General features: G+C 37.0%; 1 protein-coding gene across 4 annotated transcripts in view; it reads left to right on the forward strand.

Annotated features, from left to right (window-relative positions):
* Positions 1-26,612, forward strand: part of TOX (thymocyte selection associated high mobility group box) — a 236,137-nt gene that overhangs the window by 139,573 nt on the left and 69,952 nt on the right. For all 4 annotated transcript variants that reach the window (XM_060775365.2, XM_060775366.2, XM_060775368.2 and 1 more), the window contains exon 3: positions 171-413. In XM_060775365.2, coding sequence (XP_060631348.2) covers positions 171-413 — 243 coding nt within the window. The remainder of the gene's footprint in view (positions 1-170; positions 414-26,612) is intronic.

The following is a 26,612-nucleotide window of genomic DNA, read 5'->3' on the forward strand; positions in this document are numbered from 1 at the left end:
TTTTTTGTGCAAATCAGAAAGTACTGCTTGATGCTAGTTTGAAAACAAGGCATGATATGTTTATTAAGTGCTCTTTGTACATTTATATATTTGCTTGTTCTTATGCTACCATCTCTTAAGATTTAAGTATAGGACATTTTATTAAAACTCTGCCTTTCATCTTTTCACAGTCTTTCCCTGGTCCAAGTCTTGAGAGTGAAGATTTTAACATACCTCCAATCACCCCACCTTCACTACCTGACCATTCACTTGTGCATTTGAATGACACAGAAACTGGTTATCCTTCACTTTGTCATTCTATCAACCATAATGGCCTACTCCCATTCCATCCGCAAAATATGGACCTACCTGAAATCACCGTCTCGAATATGCTTGGCCAAGATGGAGCGCTGCTTTCAAACTCACTTTCTGTGGTAAGCCTTTTTAAAGTGTATGTGTATGTGTATTTAGTGACTTATTTCCAGTACTATATTTGCATATACATTCAACCTCCATATTTGAGGGTTTGACTATTGCAGATTTCATTATTCACATATTTTATTTTTAAAATGTTCTCTCTAGGCTCTCCAGTACAAATCTATGGCCAGCTTCCATAAGTTGACCATCAAGTTGTACTAGTCCCAGAGATTCCCGGAAAAATATTCTTGCAAGTTAAAATACATTCTTTCCAATTTTATCCTCAATCCCATTGTATGCGGAGAACTGTCTATAATTCATATCTCTTTATCACAAAATATTTAGTAGAGTTTTGTGATTTTCTTAAATAGCTTTTCTAAAGACCTGATACTGAATAGTTTAATGTCAGGTGAACTGTCCTTCCCTTAAAGAGAAATTGGTAAAACAAACCAGACTATGCTCCCCCATCTCCACAAATGAAAAGGCAGGTGTTTTGGTTCTTGATGCTACTTTTGTTAGACCAGGAAACAATCATGCAAGTTGAAATCATGGCCTTCATGATAAGATCCAGATTTACTTTTTCCCTTCCTTTAAACATTGGAAGCATAGAGGTGGCAGCAGGAAAGAAACCTTACCTCACTTCTGTACAAGCTTCCCCCCCCCCCAATCCTATCAAAAATCACAAAAAGAAAGAACCCTGGGATACCTAGTTTGTAGTGCATAGGATATATCTGCAGTTGACTTGGAAGCTAAAGAGTTGTTTCCCAGGCTGCTGGGAAAGGGAGTTGGCCAATTATAATCCCAACTAAAGAAGAATCTTTTAAGGTGAGGATCCTTGTTTCATTATAAAGGCACAAATTTTGAGTTGAAAACACTTGTATTCTTCCAAATCCAGTCTAGTTTGAATTGTGGTGATGAAAACTCACTTACATTCATGTGCAAAGCATTTTCATTCAGATAGATAAAATGGGGTCCCATTTGTACCCACAGAAGAAGAGTTGCCACCAGTACTTCATTTTCTTTCTTATTATTCTTGAACATGCTGCTCATTTCAGTCAATTTTGCACTGTTGGAAGATGTTTAAGGATCAGATGCTCCATTGAATTTTGTATTTCTCTTTAAGGGTCAAATGCTTGACCACAGACGTTTCTGTTCTACTAGGATGAAAGGTTATTGAATTCTAGGAACTATTTCAGCTTGCTTAGATTTCAGTTTCAGGCTGAAATAAATTATCTTAGCTTTACATAAAAGAAAGTGATCCAAAAGATGCAGAGGGTCTTAACAATCATTATAAAAGTACCTGAAGAAGGTACTGGTAGCATTCAGCACTTGAATAAAGTGTTCCAGTGGTGCTTCATTGACTTGACCTCTTCTTGTACTGAGGTTAGAGTCTGGCAGCCGAGTATTCCCTTCCGTACTGAAGTTTCATATCTGCTTCTTAAAAAGAAACAGGGACAATAGAACTTTGAGTGGTTGTAGATTGTCACACTGAGCAACTGGAGCAAGGTAAAGTAGATGAAGGCCAAGTGGTGTAACTAGTCAAGCTTCTTTGGGATCTTAATGTACATATAATGGGGAGAGAGAAACTCATTACTTCAAGTGAGGGGAGGAATAGCACTGAAAACATGTAACATGATTTTAAAAATATGAAGCTAAGTTTTTTTTCATCTCCCTACAGTTCTGCATTTTAAAAGAGGCAGTAACTGAATGTTTATTTCAGGGAACCCACATTTCTGAGTGTAAATATTTGTTGCCTGGAAGTGTGCCTTTCTTTAATTTTCTTTAATTTTGAAACTGTCATTTTAATCCAAAAATTGATTTTGGATGACATGTAACTTTATTTGAAAGCATAAGTTTGTAATTTTTCTCTGTGTTTTGCAGTACTGGAAATATAATTCAAATCTTTCTATTTTTAGGCACAAAATGTAATTATATTAGCACCCAGTAACTGAAGATTGGACTGATGCATGTATTTTGTGCAGTTGTGGCTGTGGATTACTACAAATAAGTTTATTTTCCCTATACCCTCTCACAACATCACCTCTGCTTGCTTCTCACTGGTTGGGGACAGACAAATAGAGAAACAATGACCAACCGAGCTGCAAAGAAGAAAGTTTAGTACATTCATAGCATGCTACTACTGTCCTTACCCAAACTAGACTGTTTATAATAACATGGCTTCATTTCTCCTTATGTTCATGATGAGGGTTTATGTGTTACACGCACAGTGGTGCCCATAGATAAAATATATGTAAGCTAGAAATTAGCTTCTTGTTTTTGTTAAGGGTAGACTGGCCGTGTCCTTATTCCATACCAATTATGTTGTTTTCCAGCAACTAGTGTTCTGTTATTCAGAAAACCTGGGGCTTCAGTCTTTTAAGAAGAATGTTTGTATTCAAAATATGCTGCTGTTCTATAGGCTTGTGTATCTGTTGTCAGTGTGAGTTGGGATCAACAATCTCAACAACCCTGCCAGGTAGGCACATAATTTGTAACTTCAAATTACTGCCACCTTAACGCTGAACATGGATAAAATATTCAAGGCAAGCAGGTCAACACAGCCAGACACCAGCAGATGCCATGTGATACTTCAAGAAGGGAACTGAAAAAATCAATCATAACCTGGACTTAAAAGAAAAGAAAATGGAAATGGAAAAGCAAGGACGTTTTTCATAAAACACTATACTAGCCTTGTGTTTGGGGACCAATCTGGCAATCATAAATTATTAGGGATTCTGTGTTGGCCAAGTGTGAGTGGTCTGGTAGAGAAGTGAAGTACTGCATCCTTTATCTACAGTAGGCTAGGGGTAGCATTATTTTAGTGCAGTCTACTATAGGCAATGGAATTGGCTTTAAGGATAAAGGAGTAGATGAACCTACTGAGCAAGCAAAGATATAAAAATTAAGGGGGGTTGGCAGTTGCTGAGACAGTATAAGAACTGTAGCCCTTATTTCTGCTTTTGGTCTCTTTTATACTGCCCAAATTTGCAGTATAAAGGAATTGGTCCCTTTTTCATTCCAGTGTCTTATGTCCCATCTGGCTGGCCTGTTCCACATATGGGCCCTTCATATTATCTGCAAATTCTCTCATCTTATCTAAGAGTAGTCCTCATTGTCCCAGCCAATGCTCAGAATTCATCACCATTCACATCTTTGCTTTCTTCTGCAACAATCTGAGTTCCTTCTGTTTCAGAGACATTGGTAGCTCATCAGTCCAAAGCAATTCAACACAGCACTTACTAGATTATACTGAGATAAGTCTGCCTTCACGCACAATGGTTGTTTGGTAAAGTGGGATTTTTTAAAAAAGTAAGAAATGGAAATGTGCTCTTTTTCCCTTTTTCTGTAGAAATACTATTTATGTTGCTTTAAAGATCTGTTATCTGAGTCACAGTTAACATAGAGTACATATTCTTAAATATTACAGGATATAATATTTGTAAAAAACATAAGAAAAAGATAAGATTGATTTCTCTTTCTCTGAATTTTTCAATGTTTTAAATTGTGAAGCACAAAATAGAAACAGGCTTTTGAAAACAGTAAAAGAAATAGATCTATTCCCCAAGTGGGTTTTTTAAGTGTTGGCAACAAAAGCTGAGAGAATATGAGTTTATTATCTAAGTTAGCATTATTCAAAGCACACTTTAAATGCTAAAGGCTGCCAAACAAGTGTTTTGACTATGATCATATCAGTAGGTAAAATGCAGGACACATGAAATGAAAGCAGTAATGTTTTTATTAGGCCTATAGGAAGTGCTGCACATCAGTGCACCTAGCATTTCTAATGTGCTATTATGAAAAAATTGGTGGTGTCTGGAATAATGCTACCTTCAAAGCTTAGCAGAAAATATGATTATATACCATTCTCAGTACTGTTACTGAAATAATGGAATTTTTTGTATTTTACATAATATGTTCAAGATATCAATACTAAATATGAAGCATACGAAGGGTAGATGATACTGCCTAATTTTTATTCTGATATAGAATGATAGAATAACTTCTTTTAAATAAAATTGATTTTATATGGAGGTTATTTATTTGTTCAAAAGTCATCTTTATCTCACTGATACATATAAAGACTTTTCGTGGTTAATTAAAATTAGTCACAACAACACCCAGCCTAGTAGTTATCACATTAAAGTAAAGTACCATATTTTCTGGGATACTAGATGGCTTTTTAGGCCTGGAAAATCTTAAGAAAAGTTGGGGGTCATCTAGTACACGAGGTAAAAAATTAAAATACTAATAATTTTAAAAAAAGAATAAAATCTAACTACCTTAGGAGGGAAGGAGGAGGGAGGAGAAAGAGGGCAGAGGGAGCCCTACGGGGAAGAGGAGCGGCAGGCCGTATTGCCATGTGTGTATTTAAATTCCATTACTGATTCTAAAATGTTTATGTCTGTGCAAATGCAGATAGGAGAATTAATGTAAATCAGGAAAAAATGGGAATGCAGCCTGTAAAAAGGAGACTTTAGGGAGCAAGGAAAGGAATAACAAGATAGAGTGACGAGATAGCGGCCATTGCCCCTTTCTTGTCAAACCTGGAGGAAGAAAGGCATTCTGCCTTTCTCACCTTTTTCGGCCCAAGCAGATGTCATGGAGGACCCATTTTGATGGCCATTTTTAATAAGGGTTTACTTCATAAGTTTTTTTTGCAGAGAGACCATGGCAGGTATTTTTAATAGGGTCTTACAGTATGTCCCTATTTTGTGCCCCGACACTGGGTACAGAGTATAGTTAAGGTTATGCATTACAATAAGTAGGTCTTGTGACACTCCCATTTCTTTTCGAATGAAGCATGATTTCTTATCATCTACACAGGTATTCTTTTTCTATTGTTGGCATGGAGCTAACAATATCACACTAGTAACAAAGCTGATTGCTGTAAATGCTAAAAGATTTGACCATACTGCCATTATTCCTTGGTACAGAAAAAAAATCCTTGACAAAAAAATGAGTTTATTTTTATCACTTCAAAAAATTGTTTGTTTGGGATTTTTGAAATAGTTATAGCTCTTTTATCTGTGTCCTAGACTAAAAGTATTGCAGACGGTACAATTAGGCAAAATCCTGCAGTTTCTAGAGAGATGCACATGAAAAATGTGATTACAAGGCAAATTTGTATGCTGATAATCTTCCATTGTTTATTTCAACTAGAATGTTTTTACCAACATTGATAACATCAATATCTCCAGGACTTTTGATTAATTGTAAATCAAAGTGTGTAAGGGAGATATACTGTTGCAGGTTTCTCCTGTGCTTTGAGGTATTTAAGCAAAAGCTAGGCAGCCATCTTTTAGGGATGCTGCATCTAATTTGTGGGGTTAGATCGAGAATTGAACAAGCCGACTTCCCAAATTTCCTCAACTCTCTGATTTTAATTAACAGGATTAAGAGTGACCTACAAATGCTAAAGTGTATGTTCACATTTGTTGAAAAATGCATTTCTTTCTCACAGCTTGCCTAATATTAATTTTAAAAATGGTATTTTTGTCCCCCTGGTAAGATTTATTTCATTGGGGTTGAAGGAAAATAGGAGCAAGCCATTTAGAAAATTGTTGCTACAGATATAATTAGATCCATTTTAGGACCAAAAGTTTTATGTAGCAACTGACAGAAGGATACACAATAATCATAGCTTGTTGACAAGTTGAAGAGAGTTTCCTTTTTAATCTTTCAGCTTTAGAAACCAAACTGTAAATAAATATGCTATTTGACAGATTGTAATTGCCATCAGCAGGGCATCTTTTCATTTAATCAGATGGTGTTATTAAAATGGGAGTTACAATTAAACATTTTATAATGTGATGTAAAGCTCCATTTAAATTCTCCAGCAAACAGTAATTTGCATTTGATGCTTCTTCAACCCTTTTCTATTTGTAGAAGTGTTATTGGCTATGACCTTCCATTGGTTGGGTCTCTGCTGCTCTTTTCATTCTTTGATAAATAGTATTGAGCATCCCCCACCCTCCCTTTCTCTCTCTGCCTCACAATGCACTTGAAAATATAGCATACCTACATTAGATCCTTTTGACCCTTTCCCTGGAACATGCAAAACAAACAAAATGAAATGTTCACTTCTCTTGATACAGAATTAATGTTCTGGATTTATCTTTCAAGTGGTAGGTTCCATCCAATTTTCTATTAAGTCAGTTTCACTCAAGATCAATAGGATTTTTAAATGGGAAAAATAGCAGTTTAACTTAGGACTCAGCTTCAAAAATAATTTAAAATCATTTAAAGAAGGACAATCCTGAATACATTTATGGGGAAAGCATTTCAAGAATTCCGAGAGCTTTATTTTCCCAACACATTTTCTTTTTCAAGACAATGTCACTATAGATTTTGATTCTTTTTCTCCTTGTATGCCCGTTTTCATTGATGTTCTTGATAGGAAAAGAAAGTGGATTAAGCTACAATTCTACCAGAGTATGAACAAAACTCTATGGGTGTGTGTTGTAGAATAAAGAATGAAATGTTGATGGGTTCTATGCTGATTGATACATAGAGTGCTGATGGAGACATTTAATTTTTAAAAGACAGCACGTGTTTCCTAAAGAAACATTGGCATAGCGGAGGGAAAGGCAAATGTCTAGCATACCTCTTCCCAAGAGAAATACAAAGAAAACCTGCACTCTTGATTTCAGTCCATGATGTCGTCTTATAAAATCTCTGACATATCAAAGAAAGAAAGAGAAATAGGAGAACTGAAATCTATTTTATGTAAATTAACTCAAGTTCATATAGTATGCTGTATAATTCTTTTGGAATCATGTGGCTGATTCACTTGAATAATAAAATAATGCATACTACAGAAAAAGTACATCAAAAAGTTTTTTTTTTAAAAAAATCTCCATCCCATCATATTAGAACCTGGGATCATTTAAGAGTGAGAGATTTAAGGCAGATTAAAATAATTGCCCTTTTCTCCCCTCACTGCATAAATTGTGGCATTTTCTACATAAGACATTATGATGGTCACCAACTTTGATAGATTTAATAGTGATTAGGCAAATTTGTTGAGAATAATGGCTACTGGTCATGACAGTTATACATTACTCAGTGCCAGAAGCAATATGTCTTGGTGTACCAGTTGCTGGTAGGGATGTAATTTTTCACCAAGTTTCTTCTTGTATGAAAGGACAAATAATTTTAGCAACTGTAATTACACTGCAACTCTGCATAAAATTCATGCATATTTGTTTTGCACAGAAAATAGTATTTTCTGTACTTTCTACAAAGAAAATGCTGTTTTCTGTCAAAACAGCTACATGTGAATTTTGTGCAGAATTTACAGTGACAATTCTTACAACTTGTTGTCATCAGGGTTTCCAACATTTGAAAAACATATTTTTTGCACTTTTCCAAATATTTTGAATATTTTTTATCCCAGATTCCATAGATAGTTGCCACGAAATCATCCCCTGTAACAATATGATATTCTGTATTCTGGCTTGTTTCAGAATTAACCTGAAGGTGATGCTTTCTCAACCAACTTCCTTCCAGTATCATTAAAGTAATTATGCCTCTTCTCTGGCCTCAGCTTTGCTAGGTTTATTTCCTTTCTCCCTGTAGTTATTCGTTGAGGAACTGCTGTTTAACAAATGCCAACCCAAAAGACTCCTCATTTTTTTTAATTCTCTGAATCCTAGTTGCTCTTTTTGTTCCAATAACTTCAGAGAAGCATACTTAGATTCTCACTATACAGACGAGGAGCTGAGACTGAGGATAAACCTGCCAAGTATCCCACTCTGGGAGAATCATGATTTTAAGGCTTACATAAATCTAACATGAAAGCATAATGCATAATAAGATGAACATCCTAATGCTTTTGCTTTTAAGAATATGACGCTTAAAACCACTATAGATATTTAATTTATGTGCTTTGGTTTTTGTACTTTATTTATCACACAGCAATGAGTTATAACATAGCTTCCTGATGATTAGCCAATTACCTCACTAAAACGAGATTTTGAATGAAGTCCTGTAGATATTTTGAATGAAGTCCCACAGTTCATCATTGATTTCATAATTCACTGTACTGAATATCCAATATGCTTTCCTATATCAGAGCTGAGCCATTGGAACCTGGAGGAAGAAACCACAGAGAGCATTTAAGTATGGAAGTCAAGAAAGAAAAGGTGTCAGGAGAAAGAGCTGAAAATTTAATTAATTGATACTACTGTTTTAAATGACTGATTTTGTACTGTGTTGCTGATACTGGTTGTTAACCACTCTGAGTTGCCTGATGGCTGAGAAGAGCAGTATACAAGTAAAGTAAATAATAAATAAATAAATAAAATTTATATGATGGAGTATATAAATGCTAGAAATACCAAACAGAACACATTCCAGCCCAAAAAGGAAATCTTTTATGGAGTATTTCTTTTTGCTCTAAATGTCCAGAAGGAAAGTTAGCTTGTGTGCACAGAATCCACCCAGGGCCTTAGAATTCATCACTAGCAAGAATTTCTGAGTTTGTCTTCCTGCACATCATGAGCAGAACCAAAACCACAGAGAACCAAAGGTTTTGATGTCAGCTCCCAATAGCATTTAGATTTCCTGACCTGATCAGACTCACCAATATCATAAACTCAAGTGTTTATAGTCAGGCCATTAGCAAGCAGTCCCTGAGTTACAAACATCCAACTTACATATGACTCATTGATAAGAACGGGGCTGAGACAACAGGAAGTGAGAGAAATCTACCCCTTGGAAGGGAAATTCAGTCCTGAAAGAGATATCTTGGGGAAAAGGTGTCTCCACTGAAGATTTCTCGCCAATCCTTGTTTCCACAACAAGCTATTTTTTTCAAAATCCAATTATCATGGGGATGAACAGCGACACGGACAGCAGAACAAACACCATAGAGGTTTAACACTTTCCTATGCACCCCTATGCACGGATGCGCACATTCCCACACACACACAAACATATGAGTGGAGTTACACTTTAAAAATGTATCTGTTCCGACTTACAAACAATTTCAACTTAAGAACAACCCTACAGAAGCTAACTTGTTTGTAACTTGTGGACTGCCTGTACTTAAGTAGAGTGCCCATTCAAATCAAAATAATTCTAGTTTCTGTTTCTGAAGTCGCTCCTTTGGGTACTGTCTTGGAGAGATGCCATCTTCAAAAATAGACCATAGTGATCTGGATTCAGCAAAAGCCTGATGAAGTAGAAAGAATGTTTACAGACCAATCACAGAAATAAAGAGACAGCCACGTGATATTGGCTGAAATAAGGGCATTTTTATTATTACCTATTTAAAATATTCTTTGGTGAAACTAAAATATTTGGCCAAGATCTACAGAAGTGTCTTGGGCTTTAGAAGGATAATGTGTAATGGCTGAGGTTTCCCCATGCCTGATCTAGCCTTAACAGTTATTGAACTCGTGGGCACAATGTGGAGACTATTAAAAAAAAACCTGGAAAACCCCACACATCTTCATGGTGTAAACCCGGGGTGCCTTGAAGATAAATACTTGTTATATAGTTCAATAACCCTAATTTCTTTAGGCTTAACTTTTATTCCTTTCAAACCATGAATATAAAGATGTTGTGGTTTATACATGAGGTTTTCTTGTTTGTTATTGGCAATAAAGGTGGCACTGCTTTAAAAAAATGATAATTTGTAATAGATTTGGAATTTCCTCACTAAAAATATTTCTCCCGTTACACAACATTAGGAGCTCCCAGTGGTGCAATGGGTTAGACCCTTGTGCTGGCAGGATGGAAGACCAACAGGTTGGAGGTTTGAATCCGTGGAGAGCGCGGATGAGCTCCCTCTGTCAACTCCAGCTCCCCATGTGGGGACATGAGAGAAGCCCTCCACAAAAATGGTAAAACATCAAAACATCCGGACATCACCTAGGCAACATCCTTGCAGATGGCCAATTCTCTCACACCAGAACTGACTTGCAATTTCTCAAGTCATTCCTGAAACACACACAAAAAACCCCCCAACATTTGCTTGCCCAGTGGGACAAAGTGAAAAGTGGGGAGACCTTGCTATCCTGGCCTTATAATTAACCAATATCAAGGTGTGATGGGTTGGACCCTTGTGCCGGCAGGACTGAAGACCAACAGGTCAGAGGTTTGAATCCGTGGAGAGCACGGATGACCTCCCTCTGTCAGCTCCAGTTCCCCATGTGGGGACATGAGAGAAGCCTCCCACAAGGATGGTAAAACATCAAAACATTTGGACATCCCCTGGGCAACATCCTTGCAGATGGCCAATTCTCTTACACCAGAAGTGACTTGCAATTTCTCAAGTCATTCCTGAAGCACACACAAAAAAACCCCAACATTTGCTTGCCCAGTGGGGCAAAGTGAAGAGTGGGGAGACCTTGTTATCCTGGCCTTATAATTAACCAATATCAAGGGGTTTAAACAATAAAATAGTTGATCTCTGGGTTATTCAATACTTTGAGATATACCAGATTTCATTAGGTACGGGATGTGAAAGAAATAAGGTTGAACACTGTGAAAGCCATCCACTACATGGTTACCAGCCTCCTCCCAGCAGACTCAAATCAAGGAAAAGATTTATGAGAACTACCACTCCTCTTGGCATTCCTTCAGCAACTGCAAGAGTATCCCTTTGGGCAGCTAAACCAGGAAATCCCAACTGGATGCCCCCCCCCCCCCCGGTGAGGGTCTTCCTCCAGGGGCAAACCAAGAATGGGCAATTTGGAAGTCCCTGAATACACTCAGAAGTGGAGTGGGTGACCACTGACTATTTGTTGTCTGTTTTTATATGGTTTATATGGTTTTATACTGTTTATACTGTTTCATATTGTTATTATTACATTACTGTTAATTGTATATTTATATTTTGATGTGGGTGCCATGGGGTGCCACTTTGTTAGCCGTCCTGAGTCCTTCTGTGGAGGTTGAGAAAGGACGGGATATAAAAGCCCTAAATAAATAAATAAATTTAAAAAATTAAAAGACAACCTGGCAAAATGGCACTACCTAAAAGAATCCCATACCTTGTGTGACTGTGGAGCAGAACAGACAACTCCACATCTGTATGCTTGTCTACAGTGCCCAGCCTCATGTACAGAGGAGGAATTTTTGGAGGCTACAGACAATACCATTGCTGTTGCCCATTTTTGGTCAAAAGATATTTAGTCACCTGCACACCCATTTTTATCAGTTTTATACTAATTTATGCAATGCTTTTGATACGAAATAAATAATCAGGTACGGGAGGAAAGATAAAAAAAAAAGAGAATAAATGCAATAATTACTTTCTATAGTTTGAATGTTACATTTCATACTTGCTTCTATCCTGGTAATAAATCCTGAACCTGTTTGATTACTTCCAGTTTATACTATATATAAGTCTTCCTGAAAGTCTGAAGACTTACTCTAGACCTATTCCTACCCCTCCCCCTCCCTCCCCCCTTTTGGGTATATTTACTACCTTTAGCAGTAGAAAAAAGTCCTATTTCAATCATGTTTGAAATAACTCATTTTAGACAAGTACGTGCTGCTCTGCTTACAAAACATATATGAGAGGAATATGCAATTACCACAACTCAGTTGCCTGCCACAGAAACATTTCAGCATTATAGCATTACAAAAATAGAATGACATGCATAATGAAAGATTTCAAGATTCACCCAAGGCATTTATTCTCTTCACCTTAATGTTCTCAGCAGAAGCAGAGTATCCATTAAAAGGTACTATGAATTATAGTTGCCTAGCAACTGGAAGGAGCTTGTAACAGCACCACAGAATGAAATGGCTGGTTGATAAAATGAATTTTCTCTGAGCATTAGCCTGTTGAAACTGCCTTTTCTTGTGGAACATAAAGTGCATTTATTTGTCTCATGCATTTTTTATTAGAAAATTATTTGAGTTCCAGAGACTTGAATCGTTTTGCTACAGGAGATATTTGATTTTAATGTGTTGTAGTAAAATAAGTGATAAAAGACATTTTCTTCAAAGTAAAGACACTGCACAATTCTAGGTAGTCCCTTCCTTTTGAAGTCAGAAATAAAAATCTTATACCCAGCATGTCATTACCTATTTCTAATTAAGAGTGACATTCAGTAGCAACAAAAGTAAACTTTTGGATTTTTCTTGGAGGGACAAAGTTGAACATCGTAGTCAATAAGGCAAAGATGGATATGTCTAATAAAAATCTGGTTTTCCTTTAAGTTATATGGTACATTAGTCTCTGTGAAAGCCTGGAATACAGTAATAATCATTAATCATTACCTACTATTTCCATTAATGTTAAAAGCATGTTCATCTTAGGTTTTCATTAGCATTAGTGGTTTTGTGTGTGTGTTTGTGTATTCACTGACATCTGGTAGACAGCTTTGTTTCAGCCGCATCAAATAAGTCAGGACATACACAATATTTCCTCATAGACAGTTCTCTACTGTGTTGTATATAAATGGGGTCTGTATAAGGGGAAAAAATCAGCAGTCTCATATGTGTTAAACCAGGCATGGGCAAACTTGGGCCCTCCAGGCATTTTGGACTTGAACTCCCACAATTCCTAACAACCTTCAGCCCCTTCCTTTCTCCCCTCAGCCGCTTAAGTGACTGAGGGGGGAAAGGAAGGGGTTGAGGTTGTTAGGAATTGTGGGAGTTCAAGTCCAAAATGCCTGGAGGACCCAAGTTTGCCCATGCTTGTGTTAAGCCAATCTAAGCAGTTATGGTACAAGCAGGAACTTACAATCATTTCAGAAGCATCCTATGTGAGCCAAGTGGACAGAGCTGTTCCAAAATCCTTCCTGCACATGGTTGAGGCCAGTGCTTTCTCAGTTTTAAAGGTTTGAGTCTTAACTATGGCGGCAGAGGAAATGGTATCAACAGCTCACTTCCTTTTTTGTTTCTCTTCCTCAATGGACTTCATCGTCATTATAGGTACTGACAGTTTTGGTGTACTGGAACTAAGATAATCTGTCTTCACCCGATGCCCTGAAGATGTCAATGTGGCTAATTTTAGAAATGTCCAAAATAACTTAAGAGGACATCAGGGTAGGAAAGCTGGATTTCAGTGCGGATTGCAAGATAATTAGCATTTCTAAAGTACATCGATACCTTGACTTAAAAGTTTAATTTGTTCCATAACTGAGGTCTTAACGCCAAATGCCCTTATCTCATTGAAATTCTGTGAATGCATTCTGGGGCCCCAACCCACCCACACCTTTTTGTTATGTGTTTTAAAATAAGGACATGTACTTATAAATAACAAATAATGTATAAACACACATTCACATGGAACAAAAAAAGCCAACTTTAAAGTGGCAGAAGCACAAAGTGAAGAGGCAGAAGTATCATTTTCCCCTCCCTTGTTCTCCCCCCCCCCTCCCATTCATGAAGCCAAACATATCAGGAATAAAAAGCACACAAAATCCACTAACCCAAAGTTCCACAAAGCGGACAAGAGCAAAGCGAACAGCAATCACCCAAAGTGGACTTGACAAGAGCACAAGGCACAGAGGTAGCTCCCTTGAAGCCCTAAAGCCATATACTTTTGCACTAGCACTCCCTCTGGCACTAGCTCTTAACTCAAAATGCTGCTCTTATGTCAAAGTGAAGCCTAGACTGAATGACAGCTCTTACTTCAAAACAATCTTGGGATGCTCTTACGTAGAGGTTCCATTGTACAGGGCTCCCAATGCTATTAAATACTGTACTTTTTTCTATGCTGTGGGTAGTTTGGGAACCACAGTACCCTCCCCCCTCCCCAAAAAATTTATGAAACTAGTATTCATCATTTCATTTACCCGCAACTGACAAAATACATCATTTCTAGGTATTTTCTAGGTACTTCAGCATGATTAGACAACAAATATTATATAAACACTTCCATCATATATCACTGAAATGCTGAGCTAATGTAATTTAGGAACTGAGACTTGAATTCAACGGGAGACTTTTGTCTTCATAATTGATGCTCTGCAGGGTCAATACGCAAGGGACAATGGTACACTGGGACACTGGCCAGGAAACACCAATGCACATCCAGATATATTTTCCAGTGCCCTGATAGGCATCTTCAGAATTCACTGTCAGGGTTTCTTAGCTCTTCTGTTACAAAGCTAAGTATTAATCGAGTTATGTAACAGAGACCACTATAGAGAATTGTGGCTCAAATATTTATATATTTGCAAGAGCAGTGCAACAGATTGATAGTGAATGCAAAACAAAACATTCCATTTAAACAGACAAGTTATTATATTATTAGTGTTTAAGGTGTTACAAGAAGATTATTCTGTCAGCTCTCATTTATTAATAAGACTGCTGCGGGATGAAGTTATTTCACAGTAATTGGCTGTTTCATTGTTTTCTCCTCTTACAAAAGACAGATGTTCATAACATTTCTTCTGAAGATCCCAGTGCTTTGCTAACCATAAAATTATTTATTAGCTGCCATGTTTCACTGTATTTTTGAATCTTATACTAAAAAGCATATGGTTCTCTGGAAAAAAGTAAAGATTTAAAATTGAGCTCCAGTTTTAGCACCTCATTTTAAATGTCATAATGTATTGTCGAAGGCTTTCATGGCCGGAATCACTCAGTTCTTGTGGGTTTTTTCGGGCTATATGGCCATGTTCTAGAGGCATTTCTCCTGACGTTTCGCCTGCATCTATGGCAGGCATCCTCAGAGGAATTTGTGATCCTACAGCACCTCTGCTACACACACATACGTATATGTGTATGACTTTGTATTTGCTCCTCAGAAGATTATCTAGGAGATGTCTCCTGGCTGCATGAGTTTTTGATTTATGGATAGGAATACAGTGACTGGGTGCTTTCATATCAATGTGACCTACAAATCATTAATACAATGCAAGAAGTTGTTGGAACTTTTTGTGTACATGGTTATTTATTGTTCTGGTAAACACATCAACTGATTAAGTTGTTTGGATGATCATATTCCAGCCAAATGTTTAGATACCATATGTTTAATTTATTCTGTTTATCAAAGACAGGTATTTTAAGGAATTGCCTTAGGAAGGCCATTCTGGAGTGCAGACAGAAGGAGGCATGTGGTAGATAAAATGTGTAAAGAAATAGCGAAATGTGGCTGTAAATATTTCTGAAACATTTATCCTAATAAATGGAACCAAGGATGTATAAACACTATCCACACCCAAATTTAAACAAAGAGTCTGCCAAAACAAATAATATAGTAACAATGTGACAGAATGCAGCATGCTGTTTAATAAATCTTTATTTGTCTCTTGTGCTGTTAATTATTATGTGCTGCAAATAAATGGATTGCAACAGAACCCCCATTTTTCAGATACATGGGAAGGACATGAGAGTTTTATGCCAAACAAAGCTGCGAAGAACAGATCTAGGAAATAAGATGTATACATAATGTTGCAAAAATGATTGTTGTACATTATTTACTAATCACATTATCAGATAAAAGTAGTCAAAATCATCTTTCCCTAAGAGAGATATTTGTGACTAAATATGAGACTAAACTCTGTGCCTCAGAATCTAAGCATGTATTGATGAAGGTATATTTCATTAAAATCATGATTGCCAAGGTAATGTGTTGAAACTTCAGCCAAAAGAGAATTGTTCTGTTTTGGTGAACACTAATAATGTTAACAAAAAAATCCTTCCTTTGAATGAATGAACAGCTCAATGGCAGTTCGTATGCATTGCGCACAAACATTGCTGTTCCATTTGAACCAATGATACCATACAGTGTTGATATTATACAGGGTGAGGAAGCATAACTTCCTTTTTTAAAATGCACACCATTAGTCGGTTGAAGACGTAGCGGAGCTCTAGTGATCTTGTTCGAGAGGCGGGAGTATAAAGTTTTGTCCTGACACAGTTCAGTCGCCATCATGCGTTGGAACAGTGAGGAGCATGCTTTTGCCGTCGAGGTCTACTTTTCGAGCGGATTTGGAGTGGCTGGCCCACTCTCCAGATTTGACCCCTTTTAATTTTTTTCTATGGGGCTTTTTGAAATCTCATGTTTATGTGAACTGTCCAAGGACCTTACAAGATTTGAAGACTAACATCCAGGAAGAAATTGCCAACATAACGCCTGTTATGCTGGCAAGAGTCATGACAAATGCCAGAAATCGGTTTACTCCGTGTATGGAGAATGGAGAATGGGGGACGTCACCTACCTAATTTGATCTTCAAAACTACGTAAAACAAAACTTTAGGTATGCACCTACATTATAAAAAAATAAAAAAATGTGGCTCATACAATGGGTTTTATTAAGTTTTGAAAAAAGGAAGTTATGCTGCCTCACCCTGTATATGATCACAACTTTATTTTTTAACTGGAATCTGCAACATGGCAACCTAACACGATATAGAGGCACTTCCTCCCAAAAGTCTAGTTAAACTGGGCCTTCCTAGAGAACAGCTTCCCAGTGCTAAACAGCGAATGGAAGTTTCCACTGTCTTTCATCACCTGTTCACCTTCCCCAATCAGAAGCACCACTAGCATCCACAGTGGCGCTTTCAGAGAGTTTCAAACTTATCCCTTCAAGTTGTCCACTGATAAATGACATCTGGTGCCTCAGGAAATCCCTTAAGAAAAGCTAGTTATCTGACCAACCACATCTCTGTCACACACAAATAATTACATATGCAGCATGTGAAAAACCTATGTCTAGGTCAGTGATGCCCAACCTTTGGTCCTCCAGTTATTTTGGATTTCAGCTCTCACAATTCCTAACAGCTGGAAATCTGGCTAGGATTTCTGGGAGTTGAAGTACAAAACATCTGAAGGACCAAGATTAGGATCCACTAAAAATTGACCCCAAAAATAAGTAAATTAGGCGGATGGGCAAGGAGCTGCTTGAAGAAAATTAAAGTGATGCCCAAATTGCATTATCCTAAACCGCCAAGTACAGTTACTTGAACATACCGGTGACAGCATCATCAAGACATAACTAGTTCTGCTCTCCAGCCAATAATCAGGGAAATCAAAACAATTCCTAGCTAAATATTAGGGTTCAATTCATATGGTTTCCTTTCATTTAAGTACTGTTGGAAATGTAATTATGCTATAAATCTTTTATTAAATTAATATTAGTGCCTTCAGTTTCTATAGAATAATGTAAACAAAAAGAAAATGTCTTTTTAGCAGTTTTTAGATGAACTCTGAAAAAGAAATGGAGAGAAGATTGGTGGGGAGATTATTAACAAAATAATGTACTCATATCACAGTAGTAGTAGTAGTTTATTTAGTGCTTACACCAGGGGTTTTCAAACTTTTTAATTGAGGGGCTGGTTCATGGTTCCTCAGACTGTTAGGGGTCCAAACTATAGTTTGGAAAAATAAAAATGAACTGATTCCTATACACACTGCACATATCTTAATTATAATGCAAATAAATAAATAAATGAAAGACAAAACAATATTTAAAATGAAGAACAATTTTCACCAAAGTAAACTTACTCATGTTTCAATGGGAACTGTGGGCCTACTTTTGGATGATGAAATAGTCAAGTAAATTAGGATTGTTTTTGTGTGCCTTCAAGTAATTTCAGACTTGAAGGAAAACCTAAGTCTAAAGTTTAGGGAGGGCCACACCCTATATGAAAATACTATATGAACTAGGTCTTGCATAGTTTAAAACCAAGTAAATTCAGTATTATTAAAATTTAAGCAAGGAACACTTTGGATATAAACAGTCACACTATTATTAGTTAACAGCATCCCCAGAACAGTCAACTGTAATATCAGAAATTAATCTTGCTTGGATTTTCAGTGCTGCCAGAGCAAAAAGAGACACCTTGTAAGTGTCCACTGGCTGCCGATTTGCTACAGGGCTCAATTCAAAGTGCTGGCATTGGCCTTTAAAGCCCTAAACGGTTCTGGCCCAACCTACCTATCCGAATGTATCTCGGCCTATCAGCCCACCAGGACCCTAAGATCTTCTGGGGAGGCCTTGCTCTCTATCCCGCCTGCTTCACAGGTGCGGCTGGCGGGGACGAGAGACAGGGCCTTTTCTGTGGTGGCCCCTCGGCTCTGGAACGCCCTTCCCATGGAGGTAAGATCAGCCTCCTCGCTGATGGTATTCCGAAGAAGACTAAAAACTTGGATGTTCAAGCAGGCATTTGGTTAATTCGGTGCAATGAATGTGTTGATTACAGATTGGTAATATGCATGATGCAATTGGACCACGATTTTAGTTAGAGATGTATTGGATTGTGATTTACGTGTAATATTGTGTATTATGTTTTTTATGGTTTTAATTGTATACTGTGCACTGTATATTTTGTTGTAAACCGCGTTGAGTCGCCAGTTAGGCTGAGAAACGGCGGTATACAAGGACAGTAAATAAATAAATAAATAAATAAATAGTGTCAGCCAAGAGGTAAGAAGTAGCATTGGTTTCAGCATCACAAGATGATATGACAGCATATTTGGATGGACCATGCAATGTTTCAATATATCAGTTTTTAAAGAATTAATTTCATTCCTTTCAAATAAATTCCTCCCATTTGGCATACATCAGAATAGTGAAATCTGCACTAAAATGTACAGTCCAGACAATATATGACTGTGTAAATAATACTGCATTCCTTAATCTGCATTCTGAGAAGGAGGTGACATTGAGGTCAGTCGAACTTTGTTCTAAATAAATGAATTTAGGATCAGGCTTTAAACCACATAAACCAATTTAGTCACTTATCTAACTGCATAACAAAATACATGTTCATTATGTGTATAATAACTTTGTTTCTCAAGGTGTAACCATAATAACAGTATGTAGGGTTTTTGTTTTTTTTAAACTACAGATATAATTATGGGGCATGAGCATCTGATCACTGATATTAAACAATTTATTTAGACAATGGCATATTTTGAGATGGTGGTAGAACTCTTATTTTTCCATTTTCTATCTGGGGTCATACTGGCTTTGCAGATCATATTAATATTTTAATCTTTGAAATACTTTTCTATTTTTTTATTTATTGTATCAGGAGCAAACCAAGGGTACAGTTGTGATGTTTTGTTTTGTTTGTTTTTTTGAAAAAACACAAAGTTTAAAAGCTTGGCATTATATTAAATGTCCTTTGACCAGTAGCTGGCCACTTGGAGTGCCTCTAGTGTTGCTATAAGAACGTCCCCCATTGTGCATGTGGCAGGGCTCCGGCTGCATTATAATAGGGCTTTCCTAAATAAACATGAGAGAAGCCTCCCTGCAGGATTGCATACATCCAGGCATCCCTTGGGCAGTATCTTTGTAGACGGCTGATTATCTCACACCAGAAGCGACCAAAAGCATTTTTAAAAAATGGGATTAATTTATCAGCAATTTTATACATCAGCAACTTCCTAAAAAATCAGCCTTCCTATAGCAATGCAGATTGTACCTTGGGGCACTATGCTCAGTTTTACTTTCCTAAATAAAACTGAGCATAGTGTCCCAAGGTTCAATCTGCATTGGGTTGCTGTAAGTTTTTCAGGCTGTATGGCCATGTTCCAGAAGCATTCTCTTCTGATGTTTCGCCTGCATCTATGACAGGCATCCTCAAAAGTTGTGAGGTCTGCATTGATATAGGAAGACTGATTTTTTAGGAAGTGGCTGATGTATAAAATTGCTGATAAGTTATCCCCATTTTTAAAAAAATGTAGGACATTTAATTTTTTTTAAATTAATGTTTTAAAAGGGTGAAAGTGTGAAGAGAGTGATTATAAGCAATCCTCAGGTTATGTCTTACTCCTAGTTACAAATGCGGGGATGGTGGTGCTAAGTGAGCCTGGGAGTGGGCACACAGGGTAGAGTCTTTTGCAGTATTCGAAAATGTTTAAGCACTTACTTTTGCAGGTAAGTGTACATAAAAGATTAAGACAAACAGATGTCTAAGTTCCATTTAAAGCAGAACTCCATACAGTCTTAATTTCTTTTCTTTCTTTTTTTTTGTTAGTATGATGTATGGTTAGAGCAGGATTGGGCAAACTTTCAGTCCTCCAGGTGTTTTGAACCTCAACTCCTACAATTCTTTGCAGCCAGAAGGCTATTAGGAATTGTGAGAGTTGAAGTCCAAAACACCTGGAGGACCGAAAGTTTGCCCATGCCTGAGTCAGAGCCATTGTGAACTTTTTAATGCTGTGTGTATTCTCATTAGAAAAAAATCACCTTCCTTCCTGTCTCTGAGATAACAGGAAGTGAGGAGAAATCTACCCCTAGGAAGGGAGTAGATTTCAAAGAAGCTTTATCATAAATCCTTACTTATGAAACAACCCAAAATTTTCAAAATCCAATTGTCACGGAGATAGAAAATGAGATGAAATCTTCTGAACAGGGGCACAGACAGCAAAACAAATGCTATCTAAAACTTTTTAAATTTTTTTGGCTAGTTACACTTTTAAAATGTACCTGTTCTGACTTACATACAAATTCAACTTAAGAAGAAACCTACAATATCTTTCTTATTCATTACTTGGGGACTGCCTGCATTTATACTTCCATATGTCGAGTGTGTGTACGCATGTGTGCTTTTGTATACTGGATGTCTATTGACACAAGTGGAAGCAAAATATTCTCCCAGTCCCATTGCACCCCTTAGACACCCTTAAAACTGGCTTTAAAAAAGCAGAGATATATTTTTAAGCAGATATTAGTAGATTGCCAAAAATATAAGTTAGGTCAAATGCATTTTGCAGCATCAGCACATAGACCTTAACTACCATATGTACCCATGTATGACCTGTGGATATGTCAGCTGTCACTTCACAAAGAAAGCTGCCCATGACTCTACTGTCTTAGTCTGCCCTGGCCTTTTTAAAGGCCAGAAGCAGCACCATGGTGGAGAGAGTAGGAGGGGTTGCTCATTTTTTAGGTTCTCCCAAGATGGACTCTTGCCTTTTGCCATTGTATTCAGAGGTGGGGGTGCTTTCATAGAAAGATTTCTCTCTTTTTTAATGTAGATGAGTTAAGGTACAGTACTCACATTGGTCCATGGATATGTCAGCCCATGCTTTTTGGATATATAGAGTATATATACCCTTTTTAAAAGGTTATTTGTTCTGTTACTTATATAGCCCTTTCATTTCTATTGTTTATGGACTAGATCAGTTTGGTCAGGTTGATTATTAGATCTGTACGGTTCTAGGAGCAGCAACTGCAATTAAAGGCTAGAAAAAACTGAATGAATAGGTTGTTATGCTTCCTGAATGGTTGCCATCTTATGTTTGAATAGTTACGAAGCCACCAGTAGTTGATTTATTATTGGTGTAGTGAACTTCAGAAGCATCAACAGATTAGTATCTACTTTGACAAAAAGCCATTGTCAAATCTTGTTGGACTGCCTGATCAGTTTACTTTTCTTACTAATGGCTCTGGCCATCACTCTTGATCAGTGAATGATATTGTCAGACAACAGAAAGGCTTTCATTTGAGTACAAAAAATGTACTAAAAAAACAGACACAGAACCATTTGATTTGGCTAGGATCTACAATAATGTTCCTGATTATCGTTATGAGCAGAATCACTAAAATAGATTCATCTAGTGTATAAAATATTCCAGAGACCATACCACTGAAAAAATATAAGCTTACCCCATATATTTATTGTGACTTGGTTCATTTGGTTACATACATTTTATGTAGAGGCTGAATAGAGTGTCAAAATTTCCTTCTAGTTGCCCTTAATGTTTGAAATATGCTTAATTTGTTCTTTTTCCCCCTGCTAGGACTGTCACAAATAAACCTTAGCGACTTGACCAAAATACTTATTACCATGTTGCTAGTTTTCCAGTGTTCAGAAATGTCAGACATTTGACCTGTGTAGCTTTTAAACATGACCTCATTGCTGCTTTCCATTCATTAAGCTCTCCTGTTCTGCTCTCTTGTCATAAAAGATAAATGAAAATTCTCACAATCTTTGGGAGAGTGAAGATTTATTGTTTACATTAATGTAGATTAAGTAGAAACAAACCAATTATAAATCATGCCAATCTCATCATTTTGAACTCCATCGGTTTTCTTATCCCCATGATTGCCATTCCTGGCCCTTTATAGCACTTCAAAGATGAACAACTCAAAAAGTATTTTAAAACATGTGGTTAGCAATTAGAGTGTGTTTTGCAATACAGCTTCAAGATTTAATTATGCAAAATACATGTTTTTCTTAAAAAATAAATAAATAAACTGCTTGTCTTTTGTACAGTAGATGAAATGTTCTGGATATGAATACTGCCTCTGGAAGCAAATAAAAGTCTTTGCACTGACTGTGAGATTTACAGAATTGCGTACATCTTTGAGAGGAAAGATAAAATTCAGTCAGTCAATGTTCTGGTTTGCTGTACATTTCCCTGAAGGAAATTGATTGGTAATCAACTGAAGATAGAACAAAATAGTAGCATTGGAACATTTTTGAGATTTTTTTTTGTATGCTCAGTTTGATTCTTATAGCAAAACAACTATTTTGAAAGTTTTGTACTTAACGCCAGATTAGAACTAGACATGGTTTGTGGACACAGATTATTTTCCATGGATCTGAATTACACTGCCACCTGCAGCATGGTAATTCATATTTGTTATCCACCAGTGTTCATATTACTGAGGTTGTACCTATAATGTGTGTCAGGAATCCCCTTTCTTATTACTTTTATACAATCCTACCTATGGATATGGTGTTTGACAAGTTTATTCCATTATTTTTTTCTATGTCACCTATCTTCCAGTTTAAGTTACAAAACACCTTCCCACATAAATTAAGGAACATACAACTATAAATAATAATGTTAAATAATATTTTTTAAAAACATAACAAGAATGAAGGAGGAAATACAGTAGGCCTCTTCAGAAAAAAAAGCCTGCTGAAGTGGTCAGGTAGTAAGACTTTACCTACTTGATGGAAGGTTGGTGCAGAAGGCAACTTAAGCCCCTTCTATACTTGCCTATATCTGATGATCTGATCCCAGATTATCTGCTTCAAATTGGATTGTATGAGTCTACACTGCCATATAATCCAGTTTAAATCAGATAATCTGGATTTTATATGGAAAAGTAGTAGGCACCTTAATCTCCGATGAAAAGGATTTCCGCAGTCTGGGACAAGCTAGTGAGAAACGCCTCACCTGTGATTCTGTTATAGATTTGCTGTATATTTTGGCAAATTTAGGTCACTCAAGCATGATTGGCATGTTTGTAAAATATAAAGTATCCATCTTAAACAGAATATACATAATATTAAGCAGAAATACTTGTGTGTAACAGGTTTTTTTCTAGTCATGAAGACAACCTAGCAAAAATAAAATAAGCCAAAAATGAGTTACTAGTGCTGCATTAAACAATTACTGGCTGATGTAATCTGATCAAAATCAGCCAACAACTACTGGTTGGAAATGGGAAAATAGTGTGATTGTTTCAGATGCAGGTATTTTGTCTGAAGGCTATTGCAGTTGGAAAGGGTCAATGTGGTGTGGTGGTTTGACTATTGACTAGAACCTGCAAGACCAAGGTTTGAATCCATACTTGGATGTGGAAACTGATTAGGTGAGCATAGAAAAATCACACACTCTCACCATCAGAGAAGGATAAAGGGAACTTTCCTCTGAATATATTCTGCCAATAAAACTCTTGATAAATGATTTGAAGGTGTACAGCAATTGGAATTAGAAGGACGCTTCAAATCCTTTCCATAATGAGGGGAGGGATAGGAAGGAAGGAAGGAAGGAAGGAAGGAAGGAAGGTGTTATGATAGAATCATCATACAACATGGTTCCAATAAAGTGGGTCCGCCTTATCCATTGAATCCACTTAGCTCCGGTTCAAATGTACAAAATACTGGACATTTGAATCTGAATGTAGTGCGGAGTCTGTTTTTGTCTTTGAACTGGCTGGCTTCATGTGCATGGCAGAAGTGGGCTGCTGGTGGGGTTGGCTAACAGCTATGCTGCTGACTTACATTATTTTAAATAGTAGCTTGCTGTATAACCCTCACAAGGCTTTGTAGAGATACTCTGAGCCTAAGGCAAGGCTTATAAAATAATCCCCTATTAAAAATGGCATAGAGAAGCAACCAAATCCTAGAGGTGGAAGAGATCATGAGGGCCATTCAGTCCAACGCTTTACCATGCAACTCCCAATCAAAGCAGAGATGGTGACAAAATTCAACCACCAAGTAGATTGCATTGTTTGGGCTCCCCTGTTTCCAGGGAGCCCAAAGAATTGTATGCACCTGGATGCCTGGGGATTTGCCACCACCTCTGCTTTTGCCCTATGCCATTTAAAAAAAATAAGGACTTCAGCATGCACATTTCTGAATATCCGCTTGAGGTCCTGAAACCATTTCCACCCTGGATACTGAAGGCTCATTGCATATGGCGTAGCAAGGGGGAAAATGCAGAATCATTTCAGCTTGTAGGAGACTTTTAGATGGCAGAGAATCATAGATCTGTATTAGTTATGGGAATAGGAAAAGAACTGTCTGAATAGAGGAATCTAGAGGTATGACTGATATTGACATTTAAGAATAGTATATCAGAGCAGTGAAAGGAAAGGCATTTTCCCCAGACATTTTTGGACATATGCTGGAAAGTCTGGAAGGATTTGATAGAAGTCATGAAGAAACCCCATGGAAGAATATCCCTCTCTGCATTCCTTGGTCCATGCCTAACTGTGTACAGGGAACAGCATTTGTGTCCAGGAGTGGGCTTCTTTTCAGCACTGTGATGTCAACAACCTAGATCTCCCATCTCCCAGTCCAGAATTCTAACCACTGCATCACACAGGCTGGAACAAAACTGGATTTTAATGTCTAAATGATATTGAGGGTTTTTAAAAAAAATTAGCATAGGGACAAAGTGGATTTTATCATAATATTCTTATCCCACTTTAAACACATTAGTTTAAAAACTTCTAGATGTGATCTTGCATTTGAGACTGAGAGTGAAATCAATCAATTATGCATTATAAAAGGCACTCTGGAATAAAGTACTGTTTCTGAATACATTGGCGTATTATTTTTTTTCCCCTTCATGGTTTTAACCTATATACAGTACTCAGTTCCAATCTTGTTGTGAAATAGCCAGCCGAGGTTAAAAATAATGTTTTGTCTGCTTCTGATTCTGAAATTCTAATATAATCCCAATGAACTATTTTTAAACGAAGATAAATACAAAGGCGACAATTCCAGTGATGACTTCCACAGGTTACTTAATGCTGACATGTATTTTTTATCTCTAATTTTCTCCCTTTGCAGTGTATTTTAAACTGACCTAAATGGTTTATGCCTGTTAATGCTGCTGTTCAATTTATTTAATTAATATACTATATTTTTATTGTATGTTTGTTGTTTTAATTTAGAAATTGCCTTCAAGAGAAGGGAATGATAAAGATCAAAATATGAAAAAGTGGTTTTCCCCCAGCCTCTTGTACTCAGTTGATTTGAATATTGCAAACTTTCTGCAGCTGACTTTTCTGATTCAATTTTTGTATTTCTGCAAAAAAAAAAAAATGGTTTAGACATGACAAGGGGAATAAACTAACATTTTAAGAGCAAAACTTATATTTTAGCTTTGTGTGCAAGGATCCTTGTTAGAATAGGAGGGAATTTTAAAGGTGCAGATGTGACTTGAGAAATTACAAGTTGCTTCTGGTGTGAGAGAATTGGCCATCTGCAAGGACGTTGCCCCAGATGTTTTGTTGTTTTACCATCCTGTTGAAAGCTGCTTTTCATGTCCCCACATGGGAAGCTAGAGTTGAGACGGGAGCTCACCCCGCTCCCTGGATTTGAACCGCCTACCTGTTGGTCAGCAATCCTGCTGGCACAAGGGTTTAACCCATTGCGCAACTGAGGTCTCCATATCAAAGACACTTAAACCAGCATCAAGAATAACCATTGCTGCACTGACCATTAGTAGCGGCATTGTTTTGGTCTACCTAAATGTAGTAATGTGAAGAAAAGACTATTGGTTGCATGTTTATCATTGAAGTTTTGTATTTCAAAGGAGGTCATTGTGAACTTTTTCCTCAAAAATTTGTCTTCAGAAGATGGTAACATGGTAGCTGAAGGATTATGACACTTCAGATAGCTGCAGATTGAATTGCCATTAAAAGCCTATGCTCTGAAACTTGGAAACCCCCATAATTTCTTGATTATGATTATTTGCCTCAATGTCTGTCTTTGTGGTGTGAGTGTTTTCTGTTGATTTCAAGTCAGTGTGGTGCAGGAATTCGTTTAGGGACGTACATCTGTGATTTTTGAAAAGTTTGTAGACTGCAAGTCCTGTAATC

This window comes from Anolis sagrei, chromosome 4 (assembly GCF_037176765.1).
Source record: "Anolis sagrei isolate rAnoSag1 chromosome 4, rAnoSag1.mat, whole genome shotgun sequence".
Lineage (NCBI taxonomy): Eukaryota > Metazoa > Chordata > Lepidosauria > Squamata > Dactyloidae > Anolis > Anolis sagrei.